Source organism: Pongo pygmaeus, chromosome 23 (assembly GCF_028885625.2).
Source record: "Pongo pygmaeus isolate AG05252 chromosome 23, NHGRI_mPonPyg2-v2.0_pri, whole genome shotgun sequence".
Lineage (NCBI taxonomy): Eukaryota > Metazoa > Chordata > Mammalia > Primates > Hominidae > Pongo > Pongo pygmaeus.
In genome coordinates, this window is record NC_085931.1 from 43,336,739 (window position 1) to 43,356,559 (window position 19,821).

At 48.3% G+C, this 19,821-nt stretch overlaps 2 protein-coding genes, 1 long non-coding RNA gene and 1 pseudogene across 5 annotated transcripts in view; 2 read left to right on the forward strand and 2 right to left on the reverse strand.

Moving 5' to 3' along the window:
• The first annotated feature begins 7,568 nt into the window (after positions 1-7,568).
• On the forward strand, positions 7,569-18,136 carry RFPL3 (ret finger protein like 3). 3 transcript variants are annotated; one of them, XM_054469873.2, is made up of 4 exons: positions 8,035-8,143; positions 10,213-10,430; positions 14,794-15,420; positions 17,223-18,136. In XM_054469873.2, exons 3-4 carry the CDS (start codon positions 15,048-15,050, stop codon positions 17,801-17,803), a joined length of 954 nt encoding a protein of 317 aa, XP_054325848.2. In that variant the 5' UTR covers positions 8,035-8,143; positions 10,213-10,430; positions 14,794-15,047; the 3' UTR covers positions 17,804-18,136. The 3 variants fall into 3 exon arrangements, with proteins under 3 accessions (XP_054325850.2, XP_054325851.2, XP_054325848.2); XM_054469875.2 differs by lacking the exons at positions 8,035-8,143; positions 10,213-10,430 and adding an exon at positions 7,569-7,691 and having other exon boundaries at positions 15,130-15,420; XM_054469876.2 differs by lacking the exon at positions 10,213-10,430 and having other exon boundaries at positions 8,012-8,143; positions 15,130-15,420.
• Positions 11,110-12,586, forward strand: LOC129023642 (proteasome subunit alpha type-1-like). The gene is made up of 2 exons (XM_054470563.1): positions 11,110-11,148; positions 11,599-12,586. Exons 1-2 carry the CDS (start codon positions 11,110-11,112, stop codon positions 12,463-12,465), a joined length of 906 nt encoding a protein of 301 aa, XP_054326538.1. The 3' UTR covers positions 12,466-12,586.
• LOC129023643 (immunoglobulin lambda constant 3-like) lies at positions 13,640-15,034 on the reverse strand (annotated as a pseudogene).
• The window catches only part of LOC129023273 (uncharacterized), a 28,076-nt gene continuing 25,127 nt past the window's right edge, over positions 16,873-19,821 (reverse strand). The window contains exon 11 of the long non-coding RNA XR_010125958.1: positions 16,873-17,810. This is a non-coding gene — a long non-coding RNA (uncharacterized LOC129023273). The remainder of the gene's footprint in view (positions 17,811-19,821) is intronic.

The following is a 19,821-nucleotide window of genomic DNA, read 5'->3' on the forward strand; positions in this document are numbered from 1 at the left end:
CACACAACACTGTGTCTGTGTCTCCATCTACACAAAGCCACCTGGCAAGAAAGACACCCCCCTCCTCTCAAAGATTGACACTTTTCAGCAAAGGGTGACCCAGAAAAGATGCAGACAGAACCAGGCCAGTGTACCTAAACAATACCTACCCAAGGCATGCACAACTTTCTACAGTACAAGAAACTCATACTTCTTCATTTCAATGGACTTCACAGGAGAGTTTAGAAATGAAGATTGGACAAACATAGAAGACACACATAAGTATAAATACACAGAGATGTTGGGCAGACATGCCAGGCAAACACTCATGAAACAGAAGATGATGTGGCTGTGGTGATAAACAGCAAACTCAATACGCTTGAAGACAACACGTGTTATTTTGTCTTTAGAAGATCAATGCCTAGGCCAGACCAGTGGCTCACACCTGTAATCCCAGCAATATGGGAGGCTGAGGTCAGCAGATCACCTAATGTCAGAGGTTCGAGACCAGCCTGACCAACAACATGGAGAAACCCCATCTCTACTAAAAATACAAAATTAGCCAGGTGTGGTGGCACATGTCTGTAATCCCAGAAACTTGGGAGGCTAAGGCAGGAGAATCGCTTGAACCCGGGAGGCAGAGGTTGCGGTGAGCCAGGATCATGCCATTGCACTCCAGCCTGGGCAACAAGAGCGAAACTCTTGTTTTTAAAAAAAAGAAAAAAAAAAAAGAACATTAATGCCTGTTAATAAACGGTTCAATTTAAAGAACAGAATTTCAGTCCTCAGCTCCAACACTGATCAGCTTGGACAAATCTGTTCCCTGCTCTGGACCTCGTTTTTTGGGTATTTCACATGGGGATAATAGCACTGATGACTGGGTTGTGGTGAGAATTAAGGGAGACAGAATGCATAGTAAATCCTTCATAAAAATGGGCTTCTGTGACTTGGGGTGAGCTCCTGGAGGACAGGGAAGTGTCCAGTTTTTTCCAGGACACCTCCAGGGCCCCACCCCAGGACTTTGCTCTGTGCCAGACACATAGTAGGAACACAGATTGCTGAAGCAACTGAGTCTCCATTTCTGTGGCTACTGGTTAAAGACCCAGAGAGCCAAGGCAGGCTTCCAGAACGCCCTCCCCCCCAGGCCAACTCTCCTGTGTGTATCCATCTCATTTCCTGGGTAGGTGGGGGCAGAGCAGCAGCCGAGGCCTGGCCTTCTGTGCTGAGTCTGGTGGGGGCCAGTGGCAGCTGCTCCTCCAGGGAAGCACCTCCCAATGGAGGCTAGGAAGGAGGAGAGAGCTGGGGGTGGTAGTGTTACCAGAAAAGGGTCCCAATCCAGACCCCAGAGAGAGTTCTTGGATTTCTCAAAAGAAAGAACTCGATATGAAACCCAATTTTATTTTTACATTAGTACATCTTTAACGCTAAAGCTACTTTTTAATAATAAAATTTTATGAATCCAGTTTTAATTAATGACTATAAGGTAAGATTTTCATAACTATTTATAACTCTTTATAATATTTTTTCTTGTTAAAAAATTGATCAATGTTCCAAAAAACCTTATTATTTTGACACATGGGCCCAGATTCTGGCTCTGTTTCAGTGCCTTCTAACATTTTATTTATGGAAGAACTAAATAATACCCTTTTCATTTTGGTCAACATGCTCAGACACACAATTCTTTACAAAGTTAAGTTTCATAAACGTCCTATAACTTGCTTAAATTTTATTTTCTTTCAGCTAAAGATAATACTTAAAATTTCTAAGTTTAGACAAAACTCTTTTTTTTTTTTTTAAGACAGAGTCTTGCTCTGTCGCCAGGCTGGACTGCAGTGGTGCGATTTGGCTCACTGCAACTTCTGCCTCCCAGGTTCAAGCGATTTCCGTCTCAGCCTCCCGAGTAGCTGGGATTACAGGCGTGTGCTACCAGCCTGGCTAATTTTTTGTGTTTTCAGTAGAGACAGGGTTTCACCATTTTAGCCAGGATGGTCTCGATCCCCTGACCTCATGATCCACCCACCTTGGCCTCCCAAAGTGCTGGGATTACAGGCGTGAGCCACCGCACCCAGCCTTCCCATGCCTTTTTTTAAAAAATCAGAAACAGGTAATTTTTCTTTTTAGTATAAGCCGTTTTAATTACGTACCAGGTGCAGAGTCTAGGATACAAGACAGAACTGCAGATAAAGTCAACTCTTTCTAGCATAGCTAGGAGGCATGGCTAACTCCACCTGTCCCAGGGCCTTACATAGAAATCTAACAGCTCCAAACCACATAATCTGAACAATTTTCCAAAGTCAGAGAAGCGGTTTATGACATTAAAGCACTTAGCAAATTTAACCTCTGACTTAATTTACACCAAATGTCTAAATTTTGAAGATATTTTCATTTTACCAGTAACTCTTAAAAACCTTTATTCCCCAAAGATTATTGAAATCACATGAACTAAAAGGCATTAGAGCTTCTATTTTTCTGAAGTATTTGAGAGCTTTCATTCTCTTTAAAGCCAGTTAATTAGAACTCCTTTATACAAACATCCCACATACAGCACTTCTAGACAAGATCGAGCAGTTCTAAGTTTTTCTTTCCCATGTTACGGCTTTCTGACTTGTCCTATTTCCCTCTTTTTCTAAATAGTCATTCTACTTTAGGACAAGAATTTGTAATACAAGATCCTCCCTCCCACAAAATCTCTTTCCTTCATAATCTTCTTTACCATAAATACATCTTCTTATCTGCAACTTTCTTTAGCTCTCTTTCCCCTACTGATTTCTAATGTCCACCCACAACGAAAAGGTCAGGTAAAGCAAAAGGCAAAACAAAGCACAGCCTTCCCCAACTTTTCAGAGGGACCTGTCTGCTTACACTTCTTGGGGTCCAGGAGGAAAACAGAGGCTCCTCCTAAAATGGGGTCTGTGGCACCTTCTGCTTTTCCCAAGGAGTCCCAGGCTGCCAGAAATTACCTTAGCTCCTCTCATGTGGCCATCAAGAGTGACAACAAGACAGACTACGGAAATAATTCAGTCAACTGAGAAGCAAAACTTAGTACTGCCCCCATTGTAAAGATGGATACACGAAGGTGCCAAACAGTTTAAAAACTCACGTACACATAGAGTTAGGCTCCAAAGCTCACTCAACCATCCTGTGAGTGTGCTAATGCTACGCCCAGTCACTGATGCACTTGGTATGGTAGCTCATGGCCCCCTTAGAGCTTAGAACCTGGGTTTCATGTCTTCATCTACAGCTATATAATTTAACAATTTTCCTCTGAATTTGTTGGATTCTACCCCTATATATCTCAAATTTTATTAATATTACTCAATCTTAAAGGAGACTGTGATGCCTTTAGTCTGCAGAAACATTAACCTAATAAACAAAGGACTACATGAGGTTAACAGTATTCAAATTTTTTCTATATGCTTTAAAACACTGAGGCTATGTATTGAGAAACACACCTAAGAAACTGCAACCTATCTACTCTGGACAAAAATTTAGACACCACGTCTTCAAAATAAGCTATATAGTGGTACTTAGGCATATTTTTACATATATCAACAGTATTTTACATATTCATGACCTTAAAAATAATTTAAAAAGTGTAAAAATTATAGACCTTATATATTTGTTGGCTTGAAAAAAATGACACAATATAGATTGTTTCCTTAAAGCAGTCAATACAATACATAAACTTCTAGAGTAATCAGTGTTAAAAAAAAAAAAAAAAAAGAGTTCATAACAAAGGTAGTAACATTAGGAATAAAAGAGGGTTCAACACTGCAGGTTCTTAAAGGCAAAAGTTAGTGAAGCATTGTTTCTGGTTGTGAATCTTGGCCTAAAAATATATAATTACACGTGATCCTCCCCCCTTCCTTTTCCTGTTGCAAAGATGTGATGAACCAAATTTGCTCATGAAGATGACAATACTCCTGAAAATGGTGGCAGAGAAATAAAATGAAGTGAATATGGTTCTCTTAATGATCTCATACACTGGAACTTATTACCTCCATGCCTCTTGCGTATCTCCAGACTAATATGTGAGAGAGAGAAAATGGCTGTTTGCGACCAATATTTTATTCGACGCTTCATTTTTTGATTCCCCAAGTAACTACTTACAACGAATTAACAGGATATGAAAGCACAACTACTCAAGAATCTAAATAATTATCCAACTGATTTTTTCCTCACCTCTAAAACAATAACGGACCGATCATTTTAAAAATACAACACACTGGGCCGGCGAGGTGGCTTACGCCTGTAATCCAAGCACTCTGAGAGGACGATCACAAGGTTAGGAGTTCGAGACCAGCCTGGCCAACATGGTGAAACCCCATCTCTACTAAAAATACAAAAATTAGCTGGGCACGGCGGTGTTCGCTTGTAATCCCAGCTACTCAAGAGGCTGAGGCAGGAAAATTGCTTGAACCTGGGAGGCAGAGGTTGCAATGAGCAGAGATCACCACTGCACTCCAGCCTGGGCAACAGAGCAAGACTCCGTCGGGGCAGGGTGTGGGGGTGGGGGAATACAACACACTGACAAGTGGTCTATTTTTAACTCAGTTTTGGATTGTTGTTTGTTAAGGCCATTGCTTGGGATAAAGAAAACAAAGGGAGGAGGAGAAACAAGAAAGGATACAAGAAATAGAAGCAGCAGCATAAAAAAATGAAGAGGAACAAGAAAATGATGATAAGCAGAAGAAAAACCAGGCTAGAAAAAAAGAAAAAGAACAGGTAAGAGAATCAAGGAAACCTATTATACATTTTGTCCCCTTCCTAGTTCATGAAATTTTAAAAAGTCCAAGAAAATGTGGCACATATACACCATGGAATACTATGCAGCCATAAAAAAGGATGAGTTCATGTCCTTTGTAGGGACATAGATTAAGCTGGAAACCATCATTCTCAGCAAACTATCACAAGGACAAAAAACCAAACATTGCATGTTCTCACTCATAGGTGGGAACTGAACAATGAGAACACTTGGACATAGGAAGGGGGACATCACACACCAGGGCCTGTTGTGGGATGGGGGGAGGCGGGAGGGATAGCATTAGGAAATATACCTAATGTAAATGGCGAGTTAATGGGTGCAGCACACCAACATGGCACATGTATACATATGTAACAAACCTGCATGTTGTGCTCATGTACCCTAGAACTTAAAAACAAACAAACAAAAAACTCCAAGAGCATCCCGATAAAAAAACAAGCAAAAACATACACAAATAGTCACTCCCCCAAACTTTTGTTAATAACATAATGGTACCACTCACGCCTGGCTCAGGTGCCAGCAGGAGGAGGGCGCCCTCCAGATTCTGCAGGAGATGCGGGGAAAACTCCTCCTTCCCCTGGCTGCGCCTCCACCACTGTCACAGAGGCCCACAGCTTCCTACCCACCCCAGGCCAGGCGGGGCTGCCCTGCAATGCTCCCACCTGCTTTCCCGGCCCCCAGACTTGCTGCTGCTGCTGCCACCACTAGTACCGATGCTAATACAACTACTACTGCTGTCACCCTCAATGCACAGGCCCACCCTACAAGGCTCCTAACACCTGACCACTGCACTGCCTGTGCCCTGGCGGCAGCCAGCGGCCCTCCTACCGCTCTGGCGCTCTTCAGTCTTCATTGCTGGCCTCCTACTGCTCCCGCGCTCTGACTCTTTAGTCTCATGGCCGCCACCAACCACACCGAGGCAAGCGGTGGTGCCACAAGCTCCAGCCTCCAGCAGGCAGCTCCTCCTCCTGGCATGAAGCAACTGGGCAGGCAAAGCCAGGAAAGCCTAGAACAGGATGCAGAGAGTGATAGCGTTAGAGCCTCACCTTGTCATGCTGGCCACTGGACGGCAGGGCCCAGTTTCAGCGAAGGCACTCACACCCACCCTCCAAAGGCCAGCCTCTCCTTTTGGCCCAAGTTGGCCAGGAACTAGGGCCTGGAGTGGGGACTGGAGACACCACAGTGCCTCGGCTTCCTACTCCACTAGAACCCGCTGGGCCCACCCTGGCTGCATTCCTCGGGAAGCAGGAGCAGCAAAAACTCAACCCCAGCCAGCCCTCCCAACCTGAGTGCCGGTTCCCTTTCCTGACGCCTCCACCCACGGGGCCCTGTCGCCCCGCAGTGTCCGCTACTGCGGGCCCGGGGGTCCCAGGCAGTCTCCGCAAGAGAGAGAGGGCGCGGGCCTGGGAACCACGGCGGGTCTAAGTGCCGGGCTGTGCTCAGGATCCCCGCGGAAACGCTGTGCACCTGCCGCGCTCCAGCAGGAGGAAATGGCCCTCTAGAGTCTGGAGTCCGGGGAGACGAGGACCGCTCCTCTGACCACCCGTCACTGACACCTCCACCGCCCACCGCCAGGAGGGGCAGCGCAGCCCCCAACAGCACCCCTAACCCGCCGCCGGCAGTGTAGCCCCCAGATAGCGCCTCCAACACCTCGCCCCCCACCACCAGCAGTATAGCAACCGATGGCGACCCCAACCTGCCTCTGCCTCGGACACTGCAACACCCGATGGCGCCCACAACCCGCCCCCTGCCGCAGGCAGTGCAGCCCGGGATAGCGCTCCCAATCCGCTCCCTGCCGTACGCAGTGTAGCCACGAATAGTGCCCCCAACCAGACCCCTACTGGGGGCAGTAATGCACTGATATGGCACCCAAACCGCCCCCCAACTGCGGGCAGTGCAACCCGGGATAGCGCCCCAACCTGCTCCCCACCGGGAGCAGCAACCCAGGAAGGCGCCACAACTCACTCCCTGCCTCCGGCAGTACAGCCACGGATAGCGCACCCAACCCGCTCCGCCGGAACCAATGTGGCCCCAGGTAGCACACCCACCAGCTCCCTGGCAGGCAGTACAGACCTCTGATAGCACCCAACCCGCTCCCTCCCAAAACGGGCAGTGGTTCCGTCCCTCAATAGGGCCCCCAACCAGCCTCCCACTCCCTCTACACGAGCAGTCTGGCCCCCAGTAGCACTCCCAATAAATTCTGCTACCTCTGTCTCAGTGTAGCCCCAGAAAGCGCCCTCAACACCCCCCCCCTCCCTGCTGCCAATAGTGTAGGACCCTATAATGAGCCTAACCCATCCCCCACCACAGCATTGCAGCCCCAGATAGTGCCGCCAACCCGCTCCCTGCTGTGGGCAATGCAGCTATGGATAACGCCCCCAACCAGCTTCCAGATGCAGGCAATGATGCCCTGCATATCACACGTCCCGCCCACCGCAGGCAAAGTAGCACCCGATAGCGCCCCCAACCCGTGCCCGACAAGGGCAATGCAACACCCGATAGTTCTTCCAACTCGCCCCCCGGACACGGCCACTGCCACTGCATCCCCAGATAGTGCCCCCAAAACTCCCCACTGCCACTAGCAGTACAGCTTGGGATAGTGCTCTAACCCACCCCCAGCCACAGGTAGCGCACCCCCAGATAGCGCCCCCAACCCACTCCCCTCCGTGGGCAGTGAGGCCCCACATACCACATCCAACCAGCCCCCTAACACAGGCAGTGACACCCTGGATAGGGCCTCCAACCCGCCCCACCACACCACAGACAGTACGGCCTGGGATGGCGAACTTTTCCCACCACCATTTTACCATTCTGGCTGTACTGCAGTCTCCCTGGCCCGCACCAACCGCAGCAGCGAGATGAGCCATGGCAGGCTCCAGCCTCCAGTGTGCTAACGAAGTGGCTCCTCCTTTTCCTTTAAGCTTCCAGCCTCCAGCGTACTCAGAAAGTGAGTCTTTCTCTTTTTCCTCTAAAACAGTACTAACCAGCTACACAAGCCGACGCAGAAGAGCCTGGAATGACAAAACGCCCCGCTTGGCATCATTTATATATTAGAGTTTATGCAAATGAAGTTCCTGGGCTACCTGTTCTGATTGGATGAGGGAGACCTCTAGGCCTACTCTGATTGGACTTTGTTATCATGTTCTGATTGGTTGTCCTAAGACTAGCTCTCATCCAATCAGAACATGCAAATAAAGCCCAATCAGAGTAGACCTAGAGGTTTTCCTCTCATCCAATCAGAACATGTAGTCCAGGAACTTCGTTTGCATAACCTCAGTAAGGGGAAGACTCGCAGTTCCAGGCTCTTCCGTGTCTGCCTGTCTATTGGCTCTGAACGCTCTTCAGAAGAGGAGCATTCACCGGTGTGCTATCTGGAGCTACACTGCCCAAGGCTAGGGGGTGATTGGGGGTGCCATCGTGGGCTACACCGCCAGTGGTCGGGGGCGTGTTAGGGGCAGTAGTGGGTGTTGCATTGCCCACGGCAGGGGAAGGTTGGGTGCGTTATCCCGGCGTCATTTCCCACAGCAGCAGTGGGGCTTATTGGGGGCGCTATCCGTGGCTGCACTGGTCGCAGCAGGGTACGAGTTGAGGGCGCTGTCTGGGACATCAGTGCCCATGGTGAGGAATTTGTTGGATGTGATATCCAAGGCCCATGGCTGGGGGCTGGTTGGGGGCGCTATCCATTGGCTGCACTGCCCACAGCCAGGAGCATATTGTGGGCATTACCGCAGGCAGACTGCCAGTGGCGGGTGTGGGGGGGGCGGGTTGGGTGCTATGGGGGACTGCACTGCCCGGCAGGGAGTGGCTTGGATGCGCTATCCGGGGTTGCATTGCCGGGGGAGGGTGGCGGATTGGGTGCACTATCAGGGGCTACACTGCCTCGGGGAGTGGGGGGATGGCGGTGCTATCTTGGTCTACACTGCCGGTGACGGGGGGTGCGTGTTGGCGTTATCCGGTGCTGCACTGCGTGCGGTGGGGGGCTAGGGCCGGGGGGAAGGGTTGGATACACTATCGGGAACTACACTGCTCGAGGCAAGGGGGGGATTGGGGGCGCCATCATGGGCTACACCACCGGTGGTTGGGGCGTGTTAGGGGCAGTAGTAGGTGTTGCACCGCCCATGGCAAGGAGCGGTTTGGGTGCATTATCCCGGGCGTCATTTCCCGCAGCGGCGGGGGGGGCCTTGTTGGGAGCGCTATCCGTGGCTGCACTGGTCGTGGCGGGGCACGGGTTGGGGCACTGTCTGGGGCATCAGTGCCCATGGTGGGGAAATTGTTGGGTGTGGTATCCGAGGTGTCACTTCCCATGGCTGGGGGCTGGTTGGGGGCGCTATCCATGGGCCGCACTGCCCACAGCCAGGAGCGTGTTGGAGGCATTATCGGGGGCCGACTGCAAGTGGCGGGGTTGGGGGCGGGTTGGATGCTGTCGGGGGCTGCACTGCCCTGCAAGGAGTGGGTTGGGTGTGCTATTCAGGGTTGCACTGCCGGCGGTGGGTGCAGATTGGGCGCAATATCAGGGGCTACACTGCCGCAGCGAGTACCGGGTTGGCAGCGCTTTCCTGGGCTACACCGATGGTGGCAGGGGGCGTGTTAGAGGCGCTATCCAGTGCTACCTGCACGTAGCGGGGGTTGGGTTGGGTGACCTACAACAGGCGTCACTGCCCGAGGTGGGGGGCTTTTTGGGGGCGCTATCCCGGGAGTCATTTCTCGTGGTGGGGGGGCTGATTGAGGGCGCTATCCGTGGCTGCACTGCCCACAGCAGGGAGCGGTTTGGGGGCGTTATCCTGGGCTGCGCTGCCCATGGCAGGGGGCACGTTGCAGGCGCCATCGGGTGCTGCAGGGACCTAGGTGGGGACGAGTTAGGGGCGCTATCGCGGGCTGCACTGCCGGTGGCGGGCGGTGGAGGCCTCAGTGACAGCGGTGGTCTCCAAGAGAGGAGCGGTCCTCCTCTTCCCGAACTCCAGACTCTTAACGGCCACCTCCTTCTGTTTTTGCCCAAGTGCGGCGGGAGCACAGCGTTTCCGCGGGAATCCTGAGCACGGCAGGGGCCCCAGCCACGTGGTGCTTCCAGGACCCACGTTCTCTTGCTCTATATTGTGGAGACCGCCTGGGACCCCCAGGCACGCAGTAGTGGACACCACAAGGCAACAGCACCCTGTGGGTGGAGGCATCAGGAACGGGAACCGGCACTTGGGTGGGGAGGGCTTGCGGGGTTGAATTTTTGCTGCTCCTGCTTCCCGAGGAGCGCAGCCCGGGTGGGCCCAGCGGTTCCTGTGGAGTGGGAAACCCGGGAACTGTGGTGTTTGCAGTCCCCACCTCAGGTCCCAGTTCCTGGCCAACTTGGGCCAAAAGGAGAGGCTGGACTTCGGAGGATGGGTGTGAGTCCGTTCGCTGCAACCAGCCCCTGCCACCCAGTGGCCAGCATGGCAAGGTGGCGCTCTAATGCTGCCATTCTCTGCATCGTGTTGTAGGCTTTTCTGGCTGTGCCTGCCCGGCTGCCCAGTACCCTGAGAAGGAGCCACATGCCCTGCACTGGAGGCTAGAGCCTGTGGCACCGCGGTTTGCCTCATGATGGAGTTGGCTGAATTAGGCTTCCCAGAGATTGCAGTGTCCCAATCTGGAATCAGTCTATGTGCTGTATTGTGTGGCCACTGAGACTTTGCAGACATTATGTGATAACGAGCCTGAGGTGAGAGACGAGCCTGAGGTGAGAGACGCTCCTGGGTTTTCTGCATGGCTCCAAGATGGGGTCTTTATAAGGGAAAGAGGAAGGCAGGAGGAGCGTCACAGTGAGAAGACATGTGGGGGATGGAGGGAGAGAGAAAGGGAGAGAGAGAGGAGTCCAGGAAGAGGAAGACAGGGAGGGAGAGAAGAAGAGCAGGAGAGAGATCTGAAGATGCTGAGCTCTGGCTTTGTAGTTAGAGGAAAGGGCCAAGAGCCAGGGGCGTTCTCTAGAAGCTGGAAAAGTCCTGGAAATGGGTTCTTTTCAGAGCCACCAGAAGGAGCCCGGCCCTGCTGGCACCCTGATCTTAGCAGCCCAGGCCTCATTTTGGACTTAAGACTTCCAGATCTGGGAGAGAATTAATGTGTGTTATTTTAAGCCACTAAATTAGGGGTCATTTGTGACAGTGGCCATGGGATAGTCAAACTGGGGCCATGGGAGATGCTCACCCAGGAAACTTCCCTACAGAGCAGGGACCATGCAAGAGGGGCTGGGTGGGGCTGGGCTATGTTCTCTGTCTCCACACCTTCCTCTCAGAGAGCAGCTGGAGCCCCAGAACCTGGGAGCCTCACAGAGAAAGTCCTGATGTGGGACCTGATTTTCCACCCGAGACCCAGGATCCAATAAAGAAGTGTTTCCATAAATGATGCGTTCTCTAAAGAAGGCCAGTGACTTTCTGTGCCAAGTACCTGAGAGAATCGCCATGTCCTAGAGCTGCCAGGCAGCCCTAGGTGCACAGGTCACCTGTGCATGTGTCAGAGACCAAATCCCATCAATACTGAGGCTTTGGTTAAGACAGGTACTTGCTTTTAGTTGTGAAAAGATGCCTGGCTTTGGCAGGAGAATAGCTTGAACCCGGGAGACAGAGGTTGCAGTGAGCCGAGATTGTGCCACTCCACTCCAGCCTGGTGACAGAGCGAGACTTTGTCTCAAAAAAAAAAAAAAGGAAAAGAAAAGATGCGGATTCAGCATCTCTGGCCTGGCTGGGCTAGGGGTTGTCGGTAGCCAGTGCGGCCTTTCCACTGCTTTCGCTTCCCTGGGAGCCTCCGACACTTCCTCCTCAGTCAGCTAGATGAGTTCGCCCCTCAGGTTCCTTCAGTGGAGTAGATTCTGAGCGGTCCAGAATAGCTCCTAGTGCTGTGTATGGGAGAGGAGAAGACAGAGACTTGACTTGGAGGCCTACCTGTACCACCAGTGCGGACTTGACTCCCAGTTTCGAAATCAGTATGACAATGATGTCACTGTTTGGAGCCCTCAGGGCAGGATTCATCAAATTGAATATGCAATGAAAGCTGTTAAACAAGGTTCAGCCACACTTGGTCTGAAATCAAAAACTCATGGAGTGTTGGTTGCATTGAAAAGGGCACAATCAGAGCTTGCAGCTCATCAGAAAAAAATTCTCCATGTTGACAACCATATTGGTATCTCAATTGCAGGGCTTACTGCTGATGCTAGACTGTTATGTAATTTTATGCGTCAGGAGTGTTTGGATTCCAGATTTGTATTCGATAGACCACTGCCTGTGTCTCGTCTTGTATCTCTAATTGGAAGCAAGACCCAGATACCAACACAACGATATGGCCGGAGACCATATGGTGTTGGGCTGCTTATTGCTGGTTATGATGATATCGGCCCTCACATTTTCCAAACCTGTCCATCTGCTAACTATTTTGACTGCAGAGCCATGTCCATTGGAGCCCTTTCCCAATCAGCTCGTACTTACTTAGAGAGACATATGTCTGAATTTATGGAGTGCAATTTAAATGAACCAGTTAAACATGGTCTGCGTGCCTTAAGAGAGACACTTCCTGCAGAACAGGACCTGACTACAAAGAATGTTTCCACTGGAATTGTTGGTAAAGACTTGGAGTTTACAATCTATGATGATGATGATGTGTCTCCATTCCTGGAAGGTCTTGAAGAAAGACCACAGAGAAAGGCACAGCCTGCTCAACCTGCTGATGAACCTGCAGAAAAGGCTGATGAACCAATGGAACATTAAGTGATAAGCCTATGTATGTATTATCAAATATGTAAGAATACAGGCACCACATACTGATGACAATAATCTATACTTTGAACCAAAAGTTGCAGAGTGGTGGAATGCTATGTTTTAGGAATCAGTCCAGTTGTGAGTTTTTTCCAAGCAACCTCACTGAAACCTATATAATGGAATACATTTTTCTTTGAAAGGGTCTGTATAATCATTTTTTAGAAAGTATGGGTATCTATACTAATGTTTTTATATGAAGAACATAGGTGTCTTTGTGGTTTTAAAGACAACTGTGAAATAAAATTGTTTCACCACCTGGTAAAAAAAAGAAAAGATGCCTGGCTTCAGCATTGAGAAAACCAACTCTCCTTGAACAAATGCTTTGCATATTCTCATAGAAATAAGGGAACACGTATTACACACTCCTTGCACTGCTTCCTGCAGAGCTGAGATACTACCTTTCACAAGCACCCTGAGCCACCTGCTAGCCTTTTGTGTTTCCTTCCTGGCTTCCTCCCTTTTTTTTTCCATCTCTGAGCCTGCTATAAGGTGAAGAATCGAGGTGGGCCCCAAATGTAAGACCTCATGAATTTGATGATGCAACAGTGTCCCGGACAGTCCGGCTCTCAGGGCTGGGGAGCTGGGCAGAGAGAAAAGAGGACATTCCGGGGGCCAGGGAGCTCCAGGCCCAGAGTAGGATTTCAAGGCTAAAGAAACGGAGGCTGTGGGTGGGTAGAGAGTCTTAACTAGGGTAGGGACAGAGGGTGTGTCTGAAGGCTCAGCCAGGGACAGCTTCATCCAGGAAGAAGGCAGCAATTGGGGGCCAAGCTGCAAGGAGGAAGAGGTGGGGAGAGAGAATGTAGAGAGGTGTTCAATGACCAAATGCCTGGCCTGGCCTGTTTCCTCAGGAGACACCCCTGGGAGTCTGGGAGCCTCTCCCCCTGGGCTACTATCCCACTGGGTGCCAGGAATCTCCCCTTACACTAAGAACCCAGGGTGAGTGTCAAATTATATGTTAGCTAAGAAATGAAGAGAGGGAGCAGGATTTCTGATTGACAGTGAGGATATTTATTAAGGGTTTACTGGTACAGGGAGAAGGGCTGGATGATTTGGGGTGGGAGGGGATCCCTGCTGTGGGATCCTGCAGCTCCAGGCTCCCATGGGTGGGGTGAGGGTCAGGGGCCTAAGAACATTCTTCAGGGGTCTCTGTCTTCTCCACATTGCTCTCTTGTGTGTGACCCGGCAGCTGTAGCTGCTGCGGGACCTCCACTGGTCGGGTGTCAGGCTCAGGTCGCTTCTGGCTGTGTACTTGCTCTGTTTGGAGGCCTTGGTGACATCCATACCCTGGGTGACAGGGGTGCTGTTTGCCTTCCAAGCCACCGTCACGGCTCCCGGGTAGAAGCCACTCATGAGACACAGCGGTGTGGCCTTTTGGCTTGGAGCTCCTCAGAGGAGGACATGAACAGAGTGACCGAGGGGGTGGCCTTGGGCTGGCCTGTGGGTGGGCAAGGGGCAGGAGATCAGCATCCTGTTGTGTACCTGGGAGCCCCCTGACCTCAGTGTGTGAAGAGGGGTCAGGCCCCCTCAGTGCCAGTGCAGGAACCCTCAGATGTGGTCCACAGTGTCTCAGAAGGGTATGACATGGGGTTCCTAAAACAAGTCTCTGTCATTCAGGGAACCTCTGAGCCTTCCCCTGCCCAGGAGTGGTGGCAGTTAATTTGGTATTCATTTCCAAGGCTGGAGAAGGATGTAATTTTTTTTTTTTTTTTTTTTTTTTGGTGAGACAGGGTCTTACTGTGTTGTCCAGGTTGGAGTGCCCTGGCGTGGTCTCTGCTTACTGCTAATTTTTGTATTATTTGTGGAGATGGGTTCTTCCTGTGTTGTCCAGACTCGTCTCAAATACCTGGGCTCAATGGATCTTCCTGCCTTGGCCTTGCAAAGTGCTGAGATTACAGATGTGAGCTACTGCATCCAGCCCTTTTTTTTTTTTTTTTTTTTTGAGATGGCGTCTCACTCTGTTGCCCAGGCCGGAGTGCAATGGCACAATCTTGGCTCACTGCAACCTCTGCCTCCCAGGTTCAAGCGATACTCCTGCCAAAGCGTCCCAAGTATCTGGGATTACAGGCATCTGCCACCATACCTGGCTAATTCTTTTGTATTTTCAGTAGAGATGGGGTTTCACCATGTTGGTCAGGCTAGTCTCAAACTTTTGACGACCTCAGATGATCCACCCACCTTGGCCTCCCAAAGTGCTGGACAGGCATGAGCCACCGCGCCCGGCCTCCCAGCCCCTAATTCTTATGTTCATCAATCAATCTCTTGCTGGGGCTCCCCTAGGAGGAGGTGAAATGACCCCAGCTCGCTGTTCCTCACATGGATGCTGCCACGTCACTGGCTCAGGCTCAGCTGCTGGGTCACCAGGAGAATGGACCCTTCCTCCACCTCAGCTCAGAGCACAGTGATGATTCGTGACTTTCTTTCCCAATAGAACTTCAAATCTCTGAAGATGGGGGATAGGAGTATGTGCTTGAGTGTTTGTACTCATGGTCTTGTTCTTGGAGTGACAAAGCTGGAACATAATACCTCTATGCATGAAAAGGTTGTCACTTGTCACAACTAACAGGCTTTCACCTCACGGAAATTTTCTTCCCTTGTGTACTTTTCCCTTGGCAGTGGACATGGCTGCACTCTTCCAAGAAGCAAGCAGCTGTCCCGTCTGCTCAGACTATCTAGAGAAACCAATGTCCCTGGAGTGTGGATGCGCCATCTGCCTCAAGTGCATCAATTCACTGCAGAAGGAGCCCCATGGGGAGGATCTACTTTGCTGTTGCTGTTCCACGGTCTCTCAGAGGAACAACATCAGGCCCAATCGAAAGCTAGAGAGGCTGGTTTCCCACCTCAAGGAACTGGAGCCCAAGCTGAAGAAGATTCTGCAGATGAACCCAAGGATGCGGAAGTTCCAAGGTAAGGAACCTGTATACCCTGCCCCCTTCCCAAGAACAGACCAAGAAAAATCATTTGTGCAACTGGCCCCTCATTCCATATAGGGATTAGCTGCTGTCTGGCACCTAAAATTGAGATGCTGCTTCATCAGATTCTCAGCCCTGACAACACATAGAATCACCTGGTGATGTCAAAAACAGAAACAAACAAAAACCCGATGTCTATGTCATGGGTTAGACAAGGGATTCTCTAAACTTAGTGTGCTCAGATTACCTGGGGATCTTGTTAAAATGCAGATGCTGAACTGGGAAGTCTCAGAATTGATCCCGCTGGCTTGGGGACTTTGCTGAGTAGCAAAAACATAAGAGCAACTGAATTTGAATTTCTCTCCAGCAAAGGTTCCCAGGACTCTGACATTAAGATGGGCCTGGTAATTCTAATGCACAGTGAATATTGGCATCCATTGTACCAAACGACCTCACCCCAGGGTTGGGAAGAGTTTGGAATGGAGCATCTATGGTGTTTGTTTCTGTGAGTGTGGGGAGAGTTTCAGACAGTGGTCTCCTCATCCATGCGCCATGGGCTTCAACAGTGGTCCTGGCTACAGAAAATACTATCACTCTCCATAACTCTGGAGAAAAGGGACATTTACATGAAGAGGTTATGGTCAGCCTGGGCACAGAATTACACCTATAAATGGTGGTGGGTCCCTATAATGTCCCCGACACTGGTAGCTTCTGCCCTGACACCCATAATCTCTACTCATCCACCTACCCATACCTGACTGTGTCTCTGCTGAACTATGGAGGACAGATTCACCCTGCCCAAGTCATGTTTGGAACCCTCTTCCTCCTTCCTTGTCCATGTCCATTCCCTAATTCACCATTAAACAGCAATCAATCCCTAGTCTTGACTAGGGTAGTCTTACTGTAATCTATAAAATATATATTAGTGATCATATCAGTTTTTTGACTTGAAAGATAATATGTTTTGTAGATTTTTTTTCAGAATGCTCTGGACAATTAATTTTCTCTAGGCCAGATCACACTGCCTCCTCCATGAGAACTGGCAGCTTCACCTGTCAGCCACATACCCAATGCCTTAAATTATTGACCTTTGTATTTGCTGCCCTTATTCTCTACAATCAGTCAGTTATGACGAACAACTTTCAAATACCTTTCTCTTGGCTCCAAAATGTACCATTGTTTTGCTTAAGGTCTCACCTCCCATGTAGGATGGAAAACATTCTTTCATCTAAAAGGTCCCCCTCCTCCCCCGGCCTTACAGCCTCCTAATGTCCAGGACCGGCACCTCTGTCATCACATTGTCAGCTGCAGAGATCCCTATCTGCTGTCAGAACTGTGCACAATTAATTTGTTTACAAACATGGAAAACAGAAGCCTGGAATCATGCTCTATATACTGAATTGGAGCAATAAAATGTGGAAGCAGAAACATATTTAATATCGACCACTTGCATTGTCTTAATTATCATTTATTTGTTCACACATCAAGGTGGTAGAAAGCGGGGCATGGTGTCTGCCTTCAGAGACCCTCCACTCGAAATGAAGAAAAGTTCAATGAAGCAAACACATGACATAAAGTAAAATAAGAATTGCTCCTGTGAATAAGAGTGATGTATTGCCACAAAGCATACCTATGAGAATTTGAAATAGGGAAGTTTCCTCATGAAAAGTTTTGATTTTGGAGGAAGAAAGGAATTAAAGAAACTAAAGTCAAGAGATATTTGGGCCTTTGAAGTAGAAGAGAGGCATGGAGTTGGCTTCTGTCCATTTGCTGAGCAACTTTTTTTTCTTTTCACAGTGGATATGACCTTGGATGGCGACACAGCCAACAACTTCCTCCTCATTTCTGATGACCTCAGGAGCGTCCGAAGTGGGTGCATCACACAGAATCGGCAAGACCTTGCTGAGAGATTTGACATGTCCATTTGTGTCCTGGGCTCCCCTCGCTTTACCTGTGGCCGCCATTACTGGGAGGTGGACGTGGGAACAAGCACAGAATGGGACCTGGGAGTCTGCAGAGAATCTGTTCACCGCAAAGGGAAGATCCAGCTGACCACAGAGCATGGATTCTGGACTGTGAGTTTGAGGGCTGGAGGCCACCTCTCTGCCAGCACGGTGCCCCTGACTTTCCTCTTCGTAGACCGCAAGTTACAGCGAGTGGGGATTTTTCTGGATATGGGCATGCAGAATGTTTCCTTTTTTGATGCTGAAGGTGGTTCCCATGTCTATACATTCAGGAGCGTCTCTGCTGAGGAGCCACTGCGCCCGCTTTTGGCTCCTTCAATTCCACCTAATGGTGATCAGGGTGTCTTGAGCATCTGTCCTGTGATGAACTCAGGCACTACTGATGCTCCAGTCCATCCTGGGGAGGCCAAATAAGCCCTCACTGCAAAAAAAAAAACAGGGTCAGAAAATTACTTGGGTGGGTAGACTTAGGAATTTTCTACTTGGTAAAAGCATTATACAAAGTCATAGGAGAAAAATATGGGACATTTCTATAATCTATATTCTAATTTGATTAGATTATTGAGTCCTAAGTATTAATTATTGCCACCATCCAACTCATTGAGTCTTATGGTTCACATCTTGTTTCCTATAGAAATGTTCTGTATTCTCAGATCAATTTCCAAATGCTTTACTTTTTCATTTCTGTAAGTTCAAATCAATGTTTAAATTATAGAAGTTATGAGGTAAATAAACATTTGGATATCACCTAATGCATCATGTGATTTTCTAAATGATAGGAGTGCAATAGATTTTATTCATAGTAAAAACATGAGTGTGTGTGTATGTGTGTGCGTGTGTGGGTGTGTGTGTATTTGAACAGAGAGCTGGATAAATGCCTATGTCCTATCCAGAACTGAAAAGTTGTCGCCATCATTGCTCAGTGTGGGTAACATTTTCCTGGATGTGTGTTCATCTGCATTAATGATAATTCTCAATTAGTTATTGCAATTATTAATTGTAATTGTTATAATTAATAAATCTCTATGCAGGCTAACAAAGCAAAAAAAGATAACACACATTACTAATATCAGAAATGAAAGAGGGGCCATGTCTACCAAACTGTTGGGCATTAAAAGGATAATCAGGGACTGTTATGTGTGACTCTATTCCCACAGTTTGATAACCAGGTGAAATGCATCAATTCCTTGAGAGACATAATCTTCCCAAGGTCACACTAGGAACAGACAATCTGAACAGCCTCTGCCTATTAAGTGAATTAACATTAAGAACATTCCAAAAAAGACAACACCAGAACCAAATGATTTCTCTTATGAAATGCACCAAATTCTTATAAATCCCAACATATTTTCACAATATAATCCAAAAATTGTGCTCCTAGGTATGTACTCGGCTGAGATGAAAAGTTATGTTCACACAAAGCCTGCACAGGAATGTTTACAGCAGCTTTATCTATAACCACCCAAACTAGAAGCAAGCAAGATGTTTAAGAGGTGAATGAAAAAACAACCATCTATAAAACACAATATTATTCTGTGATTTAAAGGAGTTCTCCATCAAGGCATAGAAAAGACAATGGCATGTATCAGAAAGACTGTGAGGGCATGCCTTCATGTGGATGAGACCACACAGGCAGCAGAGCAGGGTGACTTTAAGTATATTGATTAGTGAAGTAAGTTCATCTGAAAAAGCTACATAATATTGGGTTGGTGCAAAAGTAATTGTGGTTTTTGCCATTTGAAGAATGGAAAAACCACAGTTACTTTTGCACCAACCTAATACATGACTCCAACTATATGACATTCTGGAAAAGGCAAAACAAAGGGGATGGTAAAAATATCAATAGTTGGCAAGGTTTCTGGAGAAAGAGGACAGAGATTCATAAGTAAAGAAGAGGGAATTTTTGGAGCGGTGAGAGTATTCCTTATGAGATCGAAATGGTAAACATAACAGTAAATATTTCAAAATTCATAGAAATGTGTAACAGGAAAAAGAACACTGTGAATGATAGACTTTAGATACTAATGTATCAATATTTGCCCATTACTTTTAGCAAATATAACAGTAATGTAAGATGTGAATATCAGGTGGAATTATAAGGTAGGGTGAGAGAATAGAACAATACGGGAACTTTGTGTATTACAGGCTAGATTTTTATGTCAATCTAAAACTCCCTTGGTTAAACATTCAGTTTTAAAATTATAGCTCCACTGTTTCAGGGAGATGACAATAATGTTCAACAATTGAGTAACGTCTAGACATTAGTTTGAAAGATTGTCTATTAAATGTGAATCAAAATTGACTTTCAAATGTATATTTAATTGTGTGATTTCAGCAATCCTTCTTGATTAGGCAAATAAAAATTTTGGCACATTTAAACATATGGCTTAACCTCCTCTATAGCTTCTTCTAACACATGGGACACTGAATAC